Raw genomic sequence first — 14,201 nt, 5'->3', positions numbered from 1 at the left:
CTATTCTCATGCCTTGAAAGATACTATTTTAACTCTTCCAAATTTTTGATCTTTTAAAATATAAATTGTAACAATTATTTGGAAGAGTTCTATATTGGTTTTATTTTAATTACAGTGATTGGATTTATATTATAGATTTTGCAAACTTTTCTGCACATTCTGTTTTTGAAACCCCCTTATTTAACTTAGACCATATGTTCTGGGCCTCTTTCCATGTCAGTAAGTTGAGCTCCACATTATCATTATTAATGACTGCATAGTATCTCATTGTATGGTTGTACCACAATTGATTTGCACAGTCAAAATTGTGTATGGTTAAGATAGTGTACATAACAGGAATACGAGGCCTGGATTAGAGTGAGACAAATGAGGTCCCAGGGTGTGGCCATGAGAGAGAGCACGCCTGGTCCTGTCCCTGCAAGGATGGTCATCTAGTATGATTTATAACCATTGTAAAAATTAGTGATGTGATGTTTTCAATTTTTCCCCTATCAGAAATAAAATGGCACTACATATTCTTGTACAAACATTATTTCATGATTGTACAATTATTTTCTCAAGGTGAATTTCTAGATTTGGAAGTGTGTTAGGTCCATGGCAAGTACTCCCTAATATTTATTGTCCCCCCTGCCCCCCCCTTACAGACTCACATGGTATTGATTCATACTCTCACAGTGTCTACAAGTGCTTTGGACTATTTGGTGATAATTACAAACTAAGAAAATAGGAATTTTAGGGAAACAATGCATGATTTGATATTAATATTCATGGCATTGATTGTTTAAAAATACTTTGCCCTCTGCTGGATGAGCAGAAAAATAAAAAACAAAGCTATGCTCCCCTATATAAAACATCCTTTTTGCAAAAGAAAACCGTTGATCAATTCTACCTTTTATCAATTTGGCATACCAAGAAATTTGTTTAAATTGTCTCTTTGGGACTGGATATGACATGTTTTGGATGGCATTGTTTGGGTGTTCAATTTACTTTAACTGGGAACAATAATGCAGCTGAGATGTATAATAGATTTCAGGCATGGATATAAAAAGGACACATTAGAGCCATTCCTTAGTGTCAGAACTGTGCACAGTGGCTGCTGTAAATACTTATGTGAGCTGGAAGTTGCCAGGGCAACAGTCCTATTAATGAAGAATAAACCTCTTTTATTATCAGTTCTTGAATGCTATTTTTTTTTAAATAAAATATGCCTAGTAGTCTAACATTGACATTCTCAATCTACCTACTCACCTTTCCTTTCTGGACGGCAAAGCTAGTTAGCTCTATTCAATAAGCAAGCCTTTTTGATCTGCCATGAGAGTGGAATCATTGGAGAAAAAATGGTCAACTGTAAAGGCAGTAAATATACTAATACATAACAATTAACTAATATAAAATTATTGTCCTTTTGATATATGTTTCGGCTACGTCAGAGCCTGAAATTGACTGGGACTTGATCAGTACTTGAGCAGGCCAGAGTCTTTAAATTAACTTGTCTTTATGATTTAATGGAGCATTGCCAACACATTTTTAAGTAAGTGGAGTGTGACATTACTGCTTCCTTTCCCTAGTGAGACTGTAAATTTAGACTGTAAATGTGTGCACACCGGATATTTTAAAAAGGCAGCCGTGTGACTGAGTCATATAGGCATTAGGGAACCCTGTTGTCTTGAAAAGCCAGAGAGCCATGGTAAGGGGAACGATGGTTAGAAATGACTGGGTACCAAGCATGGTGTTTCCTGGGTTCTAACGAGAAGGAAATCTTTTCTTCAAAAAAGGATACATTCCCTTTTTTCTGAGAATGCTTCTTATGTTTTGTCAAGCTAATCAAGTGGGAAAACTTACCTTTTCAATTATGGTTATCAGTTATCCTTTCCTTTCAAGACTGGATGTTTGTTCATTGTTTCACACAATTAGCACTTTATCACTTACCACTCACATTCACTAATTATTTTCTGTGTTCATGATTTATTTCCTCTGATTTATACCTGGTAGCACCCAAGCACATAGTAGGCACTCAGAAAATACTTTTTGATTATGATATTAAATAATAAACCTGTTTTACTCAGTTATATCCTATAAATATTTTTTTCTGACAATAAAATTTAAATGTTTGCTGTAGAAAAATTTCACAATGAATTTGAAGAAAAGAACAAAAACCACTTATAATCCCCCTACTCAGAAATAACTGCCATTGATATGGCTAATTTATTTCATAAGGACATTGTTCAAAGTCCTGTTTTCTTCTCCATCAGATAGAATCAACAATGTGATCTGTGCCGGCCATAGGTATAGGACAAGCGACACATGCCAGCACTGTCAGGGTACAGGTAGTCCAGGTGAGATATTAAGATGCTCACTGAAGTGATGGGACCAACTGTAGTTTAAGCAAAGCTGGGCCCTTCTCCTGTGTCACTGTGACAATTGCAGGTTCAACAACAAATAGCAGTCCACCTGATTTCCCATTTAACTTAAAGCTTTAGACTATGCTGCTGACAAAACAGATTTTGCCCTCAGAACAAGTTTTTAGCACAAGCATATGTACTAGTTTCTTTGTGAATAGTAATTCTGGCTTCTTGTGACCTTTCCTGTTGGCACATTGGGAAGAGAGAGGGCTCTTTCCCAAACTTATCATGTAAAATTGGCAAAAGTCCATGGGAACTAGAATCATGGCGAAGAAGCTTTACATACTTGTATATTTTATTCGTGGCTATGACAGCATAAAGGGGCAGTTTGGGTGTTGTTTTAGTCCCCCAAACCCAATAATCTTCATAAATACCTCCAAGCATCCCCAGATAAATATGATAAAAATAACCATAATAAGCATAAATAATAAAATCTCATGTAGTAAGGATAGAAGCATTTTTAGAGAACGTTGCCATTTTGAACACACAGAAACATTCCAAGTAAAAATAGTGTTTATCATAGAGTCTCTTGGTGACTTCCCATCATCACAGTCCCTCTATCCTTTCCACCAGATAATTGTCCCTAAGCCCTTCCTACATAGATGTTCATAACCTCCCCCACTACACCACACCTTGTCCACAATCCCACATGCATATGTCAAAGGCATGGAGCTGGGATGGAAGTTCCAAAATGTTGTCTGAAAACTGAAATGGAATAAGTTTATGCTCGTTTAAAAAAAGTAGAGGAGGGACTTGCAGTTTCTCGTTGTGTGCGTTAGGGAGCTTAAAAGTCTCCACTCCTCCTAACAAGCAGAAAGCTGAACAGACTGAAAAAAACCAATAACTCTTCTTAAATCCATAAGAGAAGCGGGGACACAGAGCACGCTGCTGTCCCCAAGATCTGAGAGACAGGCAAATACAGGAATTGCAGTCTCTGGAGCAGAAACTCGTGAAGTAAACTGCTACAGGAACCAGTGCTGGGGTAGGAAAACCTGAGCTGTACTTGACAACTTTTGGAAGCTCAATGTGGACAACTCTGAGAGTTAAGAACTCCAGAGGGACCAGGTCATAGGGGTAATGGGGGGTGGGGGAAAGGGTGCTCCACAATACTGTGAGATTTGCCTACAGCAGTTTGATCAAGTTTCTACAGTAAATATTCAGGGAAAATCCCTTTAGCTTCCAGCAGGGCAGGGGGAAAGGAAACATTTGAAGTCAATCAGAACACTGTTCTTAACAAGGCCTGTCCTCAGAGAAACTAATTAACCAGAGCCTAACCTGGTAGGATGTTATCAGAGCCTAATTGGACTAGGGAAGGGAAATACTCAATTCTAACTGGCTCTAGTCTTCCACACTGGGCAGGGAAATACCCAAGTCCAGCCCACTCTAGCCATTCTGTCCCACCTAAGGGGGAAGAAAAAATTGAGAAACACTTGTGAAGTTCATGTCCAGAAACATAGACTCATTATAAGACTGAGACCTAATCATAGGACTAAAATATGCTTACCCTCCCCACACTTTACCACCACATTGCTAAAGTCCTATTTGCAGTAGTTCCTTTTACCCAGTATATCATGTTCACCTATCAAGAAAAAAAAATTGCAAGGCATATGTGGGGACAGAGCCAGGATTGCAGTTTCCAGGCTCTCGCCCTCACGTGGAAACGTGCTGGTTCAGGTAGTAAATGGCCATCAACTGTGATTGGATGGCCATCAGCTGTGGCTAGTTGGCCGTCAGCTGTAACCAGTGAGCCATCGGCCACTAATATAACCGCTGTGGCTACGCTAGCAGAAGATGGGGGCTGGCAAGAAGATGGTGGCTGAGCTAGCAAGAATGGATTACAGTTAGCACGGCAGATTGCAGCTAGCAAGTGAGGTTGGTTGGCAGAGAGAAGTGGACGGCAGGTCTCGGGTAGTGTGGCTCCTGCTTCCTGTGTCTCCAACCCAGCCGCCAGCGAAAATATAGTCGTATGACTCCCCTCTCTATGGCTCCGTGGATGTTCCTTTTTGGCCTCACCATGTCCTGCATTCTTACGTGGGGAGCGGGACCAGAGACCCCGCATGCCACCCCACATGACAGCATACTAAATGGCAGAAAACACAATTTGAAGAGATAAAGCAAGCATCAGAACCAGATGTAGCAGGGGTGTTAGAATTTTCAAACTGGGAATTTAAAACAATTATGATTTATATGCTAAGGGCTCCAAAGGTAAAGTAGACAGCATGCAAAAACAGATGGGCAATGTAAGCAGAGAGGAAGATTTAAATAAAGAACCGAAAAGAAATGCTGGAGATCAAAAACGCTATAACAGAAATGAAGCATGACTTTGATAGGTTTATTAGTGGACTGGACATGGTTGAGGAAAGAATTGCTGAGCTAGAGTGTATATCAATAGAATCTTCAAAAACAAACAAAAACCCCAAAACAACAAAGACTTAAAAAACCCAGAATGTCAAAGGATTGTGTGACAACTACAAAACAGTAATAAATGTTTCACATATGCATAATGCGAATATCAGGAGAAGAAAGAAGGGAACAGAAGAAATATTTGAAACCATAATAACTAAGAATGTCCCCTGAATGAATGTCAGACACCAAACCACAGATCCAGGAAGCTCAGAGAACACCAAACAGTATAAATGCCTAAAAACTACACCTTAACATATCATTTTCAAATTACATAAAATCAAAAATAAGAAAAAATTCTGAAAGAAGCCAGAGGAAAGCAAAACCCTACCTGCAGAGGAACAAAGATGAGAGTTACATCTGACTGCTTTTCAGAAACCATCTAAGAAAGAAGAGAGTGGAGTGAAATATTTAAAGTGTTGAGATAAAAAAACAAAAAACTGCCAAACTAGAATTCTGTATCCTGCAAAATTATCCTTCAAAAGTGAAGTAAAAATAAAGGCTTTCTCAAATAAAAATTTAGGGAATTTGTTGCCAGTAAACTTGCCTTACAGTAAATATTAAAACAAGTTCTTTAAAGTCAGAAACTTGCATCTATATAAAGAAAGGAAGAGATTCAAAGAAGGAATAAGTGAAGGTAAAATAAAAACTTTTATTTTTCATATTCTTAATTGATCTAACAGATAACAATTTGTTCAAAATGATAGCAATGATGTATTGAATTAAGTATACTTCTGTATATATCATACATATACATAATTTCATATATATGTGAAATTAATGGCAGCAATGATACAAGAGAGAGGAGGAAAGGATTAAGACTATTTTGTTATTATAAGGTACTTACACTACTGTGAAGTCATATAGTATGATTTGAAAGTGGTCTTGGATTAGTTGTAAATGTGTATTGCAAACTTAAACAAGTTAAAAAAATAACATATGCTAAGAAATAAGAGAAAATGGAATCATATAAAATGCTCAATTAAAACCACAAATAGCAGTAAAGGAGTGGAAGACAAAAATAGAAACAAATAACAAAGACAACAGATAGAAAACAGTAGTGAATGTTTCAGGTATTAATCCATCAATAATCACTTTGAATGTCAGTGGTCTAAATACACCAATTAAAACACAGAGATTGTCAGAGTGGATCAAAAAACACAACCTAACTATATGTTGTCTATAAGAAATCCATTTTAAATATAAAGACACATATAGATTAAAAATAAATGGACACAGAAAAATATATTAATACCATGCTAACACTAATCAAAAGAGAGCAGGTGTAGCAATGTTAGTTTCAGACAGAGCAGACTTCCAAGTAAGGAAAGTTATCAGGGATAAAGAAGGGCATTGTATAATGATAAAGGGGTCAATTCTCCAAGAAAACATAATTCTTAGCATGTATGTACCTGATTCAATCAGTCTGATAGAACTGCAAGAAGAAATAGATGAAGCCCTTGTCATAGTTGGAAACTTCAACATCCCTCTCTCAGAAATGGACAGATCCATTGGCAGAAAATGAGTAAGGATGTAGTTGAACTCAATACCTTCAATCAACTGGGTACAATGGACATCTGTAGGCTAGCCAACAGCAGCAGAATACACATTTTTCTCAAGCTCACACATAACATTCACCAAGACAGATCACATTTTGAGTCACAAAACACACCTTAGCAAATTTGAAAGAATAGATTCATATAACATCTGCTCTCAGACCACAATGAAATTAAACTAGAAATCAGTAACAGAAAGGCAACTAGAAAAGCCCAAAATACATGGAAATTAAACAATGCACTTTGAATGACATATGGGTCAAAGAAATTTAAAAATATTTTGAACTCAGATGTTAACTAGTTTTATTGTGGTGATCATTTCACAATATATACAAATAACAGATCATTATGCCATACACCTGAAGCTAATATAATGCTGTATGTCCATTATACCTCAGTTGAAAAAGTATTTTGAGCTAAATTAAAATGAAAACATAAGATCAAAATTTTGAAGATGCAGTAAAAACTGAAAACAGTGCTTAGAGGGGTATTTATAGTATTGAGTGACTATAATAGGAAAGAAGAAAGCTCTAAAACCAATAGTCTAAGTTTCTACCTTAGGAAACTAGGAAAGGAAGAAAAATAATAATAATTAGAGCAAAAATCAATAAAATTGAAAACAGGAAATCATAAGAGAAAATCAAACCAACCAAAAGCTGGTTCTTTGAAATGATGGATAAAATTGATAAGTCTCTAGCCAGGCTAAATAAAGAAAAAAGAGAAAGGACACAAATCGCTAACATCAGAAATGACAGAAGACATCACTACCGATACCATGGAAACTAAACGGACAATAAAGGAATACTGAGAACAACTCTATGCCTAGAAATTTGATAACCTAAATGAAATGAACCAATTTATTGAAAGGCATAGCTCCAAAACTCACACAAAAAGAAGTAGACAATCTGAATAGGCCTATGTCTATAAAGAAATTGAATCAAAAATTAATAACCTTGCAAAAACTAGAAAGCAACAGGCCCAGATGGGTTCACTGGTGAATTCTACCAAGCATTTAAGGAAGAAATTATGCCAATTATATATAATCTATTTCAGAGGCTAGAAGCAGAGGGAACACTTTCTAAGTCATTCTATAAGGCCAGCATTACCCTAATACCAAAAGAAGACAAAGACATAAGAAAAGAAACTACAGACCAATATATCTAATGAACATATAGGCAAAACACTTCAACAAAATGTTAGCATATCGCATTCAAAAATATATAATAAGAATTGAACACCACAACCAAGTGGGATTTATCCCAGGTATGCAAGGCTGGTTTATCATTCAAAACTAATTACTGTAATCTGTCATATCAGCAGAATAAAAAGGAAAAATTACATGAGCACATCAATAGATGCAGAAAAGCATTTGATAAAATCCAACCTCTATTCATGATTTTTTTAAAAAATCAATAAAATAGAACAAGAGAACTTTCTCAACTTGATAAAGGCTACTTACAAAAAAACCTACAGCTAACATCAGACTTAGTGGTGACAAACTCAAAGCTTTCCCACTAACATCAGATATAAGGCAAATATGTCCCTCTCACCACTCCTTTTCAACATCATATTGGCAGTTCTTGCTAATATTATTGGATAAGAAAAGGAATTAAAAAGTATACAGATTGGGAAGGAAGACATAAAATTGTCTTTTATCACAGGTGACATAATAATCATCTATATACAAAAATCCAAAACAATTGACAAGAACGAACAAACAAACCCTCCTGGAACTAATAAGCAATTATAGCAAGCAGCATTTGTTAGAGAATTTGCTAGAAATGTACATTCTTGGGCCCACCCATTCCTACTGAATCTGAAATCCTGGGGGTGAGACTCGACAATCTGTTTTAACAAACCCTCCAAGTGGCTATAATGTAATTTCAAGTTTCAAGGTCAAGAACCGCTGATGTAAGCGTTTTTCACAGTTCTTAATATTTCCACCCGGGTACCTTTCATACTCTGACTTTATAGGGTCAGTGCTTATGCTCATATCTACAAAATTAGGTATCTTCAATCTTGTTTTAAGCAAAATTGTGAACTGGGTGAAATTTGTCTTTGACATGCTATCACTTCTTTGTTGGCCCATTTTCTTGTCTTGTTTCATCTATCAGGTCCCTCTTTACCTCTTCATTGGCTGAAACTCAAAGAATTTCTTCTTTAGGGTAGATTAGAGACCCCTGCAGAATAAGATCTAAAAATACAATAACTCTAATTATAAAATTTAGTACATGGCAGGCTAAATGGGGAGGAATGTGGGGATGGCATTGACAGTGACCTTCCCAGGGCCCACAAGTTGCACCCAATGAACAGATGCCCATTCCCCTGACCTTAGTCAGAGGAGGAGGAGCCCCTTCCCTTTGCTGTCTGGTTCTCAAAAAGGGGGCTGATGCAGTTTCAGAAGATCTAGAAATACCTTTGGCATAGGCACCCTGGTTGGATGCTTCTTGTATCTCCTCCAAGCCTTGCCTGTGCCCTTTCTCCTAATTGCACCTGTTCATTTTGTCATCCACATGGTACTTTGCAGCTATTAGCTTTCCCAGTGAAACAATGCAAAGCTTTGATGAGCATTCAGAGATCAGTTGGGCTTCCTCAGGGAGCCAGCTCTTTCCTGAGGGGATTACATGGAGATAAGTCATATTTAGCTGGTGTCTGCTTGTCCCTAGGCTTGCTTTAAACTGATTACCGAAATTCACTCTCCTACTTGCTCCCTTAGGACCACAGAACAAGGTGGTCCACCAATCTACCTGTCCACGAACCCCATTTGCCTACGTGATAACTGATAGAGTTCAAACAAAATGCACAGCCTTGACTCTTACCCAAACTGTCCCTTTCCTCTCTGCACACATGTGCTCATAGGCAGATGTATACCCTCAAAGCTCACTAATGCTCTCTCAGCGCTGCTCATGTGTGATGGACAAACTCAGCAAAAACCCTCAATTATTGGCCATTACTGGAAATCCCTACGTTTGGCTTTTTCTTTCACAATGGTTTGAACTGCCTGGGTGAGCCAAATTCTCCCTTTGGAGTTATCAGAACTCAGCAGATTTAGTCAGTTTGCTCCTAAATAGGATGCTGTCTGGTTGAGGGCACTCATGAAACTTTCCAGAAGTAAGAAGCAGGTTGGTCAGAATATTTCAAAGGTGGAATAAAAATCGTTTGAAATATGGACCAATGAGGTTAAAAATGAACGTGGTTTAGAGTCTGCAAATTAGGCCTGGAGTTCCAGGGAGCTGGAAGAAGTGCACAGCTGAACCCTCAGATTTGTCTACATAAGCAAAGTGAAAGGGAGAGGTGAAGCAGGTATCTAGGTATTCAGCCATTCTTTGCGCCAATCTTCAACCCTATTATTGAGTGAAAGGCCATTTGAGGGTAGAGACTAATTAATAAAATTGGCCATCTTCGCTAATCGGACCCGCCAGAAAATTGCTCTATTAGCAACAGGCTAAATATTATTTCTAGAGCTAATGATAGTGTGTTCATCTTGGGATAACTACAAAGATATTGTTAATGTTACCTCTGCACAGCAATTTTAACTAAAGAAGTCAGGCGATCCCAAATTACGGTTCCCACAGCAACTATAATTCAGTCAACTCTGCAAAGCTTTTCATAGATAAGGACAATACCTCTATATTATTGTTGCTGGGAGAAGTGCAGCTTTTTTATTTACATCCAAGTTCTGGAAAGTTCTATTCTGTAATCTTCTTTTTAGAAATGAGGTTGACAAAAGTCCTGAACCACTGAAAAGACACGTTTTGATAAACATTCATATAGCTCAGAGCTTCACATTAATAGGGTCATAATGGCCTCCAGGACAGGAAAATTTGAAAATCCTCTATTCCTCCCTAAGGAATATGATCCCGGCAATATAACCCCAGTAGTCAGGCTACCGGGACAAAGAAAAGAAGAGTTGGTGTACTCCAAAGTGGAAAATACACCCTCATTTAAAAATTCATGAGACTTAATCAGTTATACTGGTGATGATTGAATTTGTAATTTTAAATGCATGGTCTACTAATCTTGGTTGGATCTCAAGCATTTTTTTTCAGTGGAAAAAAATCATTGAATAAGAAATAATGAGAAAAGTTAGAAACAAAATTAAAGTGCTCATTTCAGTAAATATTTTAGAAAATTTGTCAGATACCAAAATGTGATAATGAAGTGGACTGACAAAAACTAATAATTTCCTAGTTAACACATTTACCCTTCCAGCCCAGAAAATTGTCTGGTATTGACACTGGGGTGAGATTAACCTAATCCTATTGCTGCTATCCTTGAAAATGTATTAAGCTGGTTCTTACCTATTTATTAAAGAAGTAAGTCATTATCCAAGATGACAGAGTAGAAACTGCCCCCAAACAGATGTGAAGCTAACAAGGAGGAGATTAAGAATGAAGTCAATAAGTGTAAAATAATATAAATTTATGACCAAACAAAGCTAAATCAGAATTTCCCCTCACCCCCCACAAATGCGGGCAGGGAGGAGTTTAAAAAAATTCACCGAGGGGTGGCCGGTTGTCTTAGTGGTCAGAGCGTAGGCTCATAACACCAAGGTCACCCACATGGGTCAGTGAACTGCGCCCTCCACAACTAGATTGAAAACAATGACTTTACTTGGAGCTGATGGGTCCCAGAAAAATACACTGTTTCACAATAAAAAAAAAAAAGATTACCAATAGTAACCAAAGAAAAAAGCTATAACCTAAGCCAATATATTTCAGGAACTGAGCAGTTTTTGGTTCCTAATTCTGCCCCTATTTCCCATCCCCTTAAAGACATATGAAACAGAAGAATTGAAAAATATAAGAAAATTTCCCATAAATGAATAAAGGACCAAATCTATTCCAGGAAATACAATATAGAATTCATAAAACCTACACATGTCTTAGTTAAGCTATTAAACTTCAAGGACAAAGATATAATTCTTCAGATGTCAAACCAGAAAAAGTCAATTACCTACAAGGGAGGAAAAAACCAAACTGGCTTCAGCTTTCGCCTCTGCTACTTTTAGTGCCATGCTATCTGAAAATGGAGGAAGAGAGAGACTCAAGGATGTTATATCCAGCCAAGATGTTAAAGTATAAAGATGACGGGGAGACCTGCTTAGATCTGAAAAACTAAAGCAACTTTAAGACTTTTTTTTTGAAGAAAATACTTGATAATGAGGGTTCCGCCAATAAAAACGTATCAAAATAACTCAAAAATGAAGTTATGGTAAAATGACTGGTGACAACCACTAGGTATGTTTAAATGTAGAACTAATCCTAAACAACTATGATAATTAATATTACAGATAGAATATGAATACTACCAGTTGGGCAAAATAAAAATAATAACTAAAAAATATGGAAGATAGGGGAACAGCGATAGAAAGAAGTGAAAAAATACTGATGTATGTATCTTTCCCAATTGATTTCCAATCAGTATTTTCTAAAATTGTATCATGTACTTTAAAATATCAACACATAACTTTCCAGCCTCTTAATATTTTATAATTTTTTTTTTTACCTTAGAACTATCATTCAGGACATACTTATAATGCAGAAACTTTCGTTTGAAGTTTATTATTTTTTTCTCTTTGATCTCTACTAATCAATCATAATTAACATTTATACTTTTTTTTTTTAAATAGCACCTAGGGTAGGGTCTAATTTTACAAAAGTCTCTGCAGATAGGTCTTAAAAGGTAGCTGCAATGATGTTCATCTAATATTAATGATGATTATTTCTAGGTTTTGAGGCATTTTAAAAAACTTTAATCTTTGTAATCTTCAGCATTTCAAAGCTTATTCTAAATCATCATACTTTGTGTTATGAAAATAATTGTGCAAATTTTCTAAAACTTAGGGAAAAATGATTAATTGTGGGTGATGTGAATATTTGGAATTATTTTCTTCTTCGTACTCTTCTGTAACTTTTTAAATTTAAAAAAATTAAAAGATTACTTTTTAAGAGTGGATAGATGGTGAGGATCAGAGACCATGTGTTTGAAGATATTCCCACCCACACAACTCCTTTAGGGGGAGTTGAGTCCAAGTAGCACTGAAATTTCTTCCAGACCCATCTTAATGATGGGTTGTAGAAGCTGGATGTAGAAGTCACTAGCTCTCAGTGGGTATATCTTTATGGGGATGGCTTAAGGGACAATTTTATTTTCACCAGAAGGTATGGAACAGATTTGGGCACACTATGAAAGAGGACAGGAGATCTCCTTTGAAAACAATTGCACTTTGGGGCTCAAACATTTTTTAACAGCTGTGTTGAGAGATAATTCACATAACATTCACTCTTCTAAAATGTACAGTTCAGTGGTTTTTAGTATATTCACCAAGTAGTGAAACCATCACCACTGTCTAACTCCAGAACATTTTCATTACCCCCAAAAGAAACCCCATACTCATTAGTAGTCACTCCCTGTCCCTTCCTCCCACCAGCCCCTGGCAACCACCAATCTACTTTCCATCTCTGTAGATTTGCTTATTCTGATTATTTCATGTAAATGGAATCATACAAATATGGCCTTTCGTGACTGACTTCATTCACTCAACAGAATGTTTTTAATGTTCACCCATGTTGTAATATGCATCAGTACTTGATTTATTTTATTAATACCAAATAGTATTCCATTGTTTGGATATATTACATTTTGTTTATTTATTCATCAGTTGATGGACATTCTGGTTGTTTCCACATTTGCAATTATGAATAATGCTGCTATGAACATTTATTTACAAGTTTTTGTGTGGACATATGTTTTCATTTTTCTTGGGTATATACCTAGGGATGGAATTGCTGAATCATAGGGTAACTCTGTTTAGGAGCTCAAACGTTTAAACTCCCCTCTTCCTTTTTGTTCCTAGGCAGAAATGGTGCATAGTGCTTTCCAGGCCCAACGAGCTTTCCTTCTGATGGCCTCTCAGTATCAACAACCCCAGGAGGTAAGAGTGTTGCCTAGGACATAGTGCTGCCTAGGAAATGGGCAGTGTAAAATAAAAACAAAGAAGCAACAGAACCAGTTACTGTGAGAGACATCCCAACAATGAGATTCACAAGTAGGTTCTGTCTCTAATCCAGATCCCAATATGTAACATTTCTTCTGTTTTCATAATCTTGTTGTGGTCAAATTCATACTATAACAATTGACATCACCAGTTTAAAAGGTCAATATTTATGTCATCTCTATCCTATTATTTTCACAAGTCTCACAATTGTTTTATAATCAAGAAGTGTTTACTGCTAAATTTTAGTTCATGCTTTGTGCTGCTTTGTTTTCAAAAAGTGTTCACATCTATTGTCATCTATATTTTCTATGTATGAATTTGATTATCTTCTGTTTCATACATAACATAGATAGGCTAAATCAGTGTGTAATGAATGAAATTACTCGTTAAAAAGTAGATCTATTACCAGCATACCTTGTTAAATAAGAAAAAAGTAAGAATTGTTCTTCCGACTAAATATCTTCATCAGAATTTCAGTAACAACCATATAAATATAGAAAATAATTTAATATTCATTTATAAAAAATAGCTTAAATTTAAAAGCTCATTTTGAATTCTAAAACAAACTCTTGAAATTGAAAAAGTTGAGCTGAGAATCCTGGGAAACGAAGACTATGACTTTCAGGGGATGAAGCTCAGCTCCATAAAGGGCCAAGACCTGAGACGAGACCCACCCTGGAGAAGTGGTTTCTAGCCCTGCCGGTGCAGTGGAATTACCCAGGAAATGTTTTTAAATACTAGTGCCTAGCTCACAGTCCAAGAGGTTCTGGTTTAATTGGTCTAAGGAGTGGTGTTGGCCTTGAGAGTTTGGAGGCTTATCAGGTGATTCTAACTCGTCAT

The 14,201-nt window shown here is 36.5% G+C and overlaps 1 protein-coding gene across 1 annotated transcript in view; it reads left to right on the top strand.

Annotated features, from left to right (window-relative positions):
- CAP2 (cyclase associated actin cytoskeleton regulatory protein 2) overlaps positions 1 to 14,201 on the top strand; it is a 142,421-nt gene that overhangs the window by 38,257 nt on the left and 89,963 nt on the right. The window contains exon 4 of the mRNA XM_019743010.2: positions 13,221 to 13,298. Within this exon, the coding sequence (XP_019598569.1) occupies positions 13,221 to 13,298 (78 nt within the window). The remainder of the gene's footprint in view (positions 1 to 13,220; positions 13,299 to 14,201) is intronic.

This window comes from Rhinolophus sinicus, linkage group LG06 (genome assembly GCF_036562045.2).
Source record: "Rhinolophus sinicus isolate RSC01 linkage group LG06, ASM3656204v1, whole genome shotgun sequence".
NCBI classification, from domain to species: Eukaryota; Metazoa; Chordata; class Mammalia; order Chiroptera; family Rhinolophidae; genus Rhinolophus; species Rhinolophus sinicus.
The sequence above is the reverse complement of the archived record's forward strand: the minus strand, read 5'-3'. Positions and strand labels throughout refer to the sequence as shown.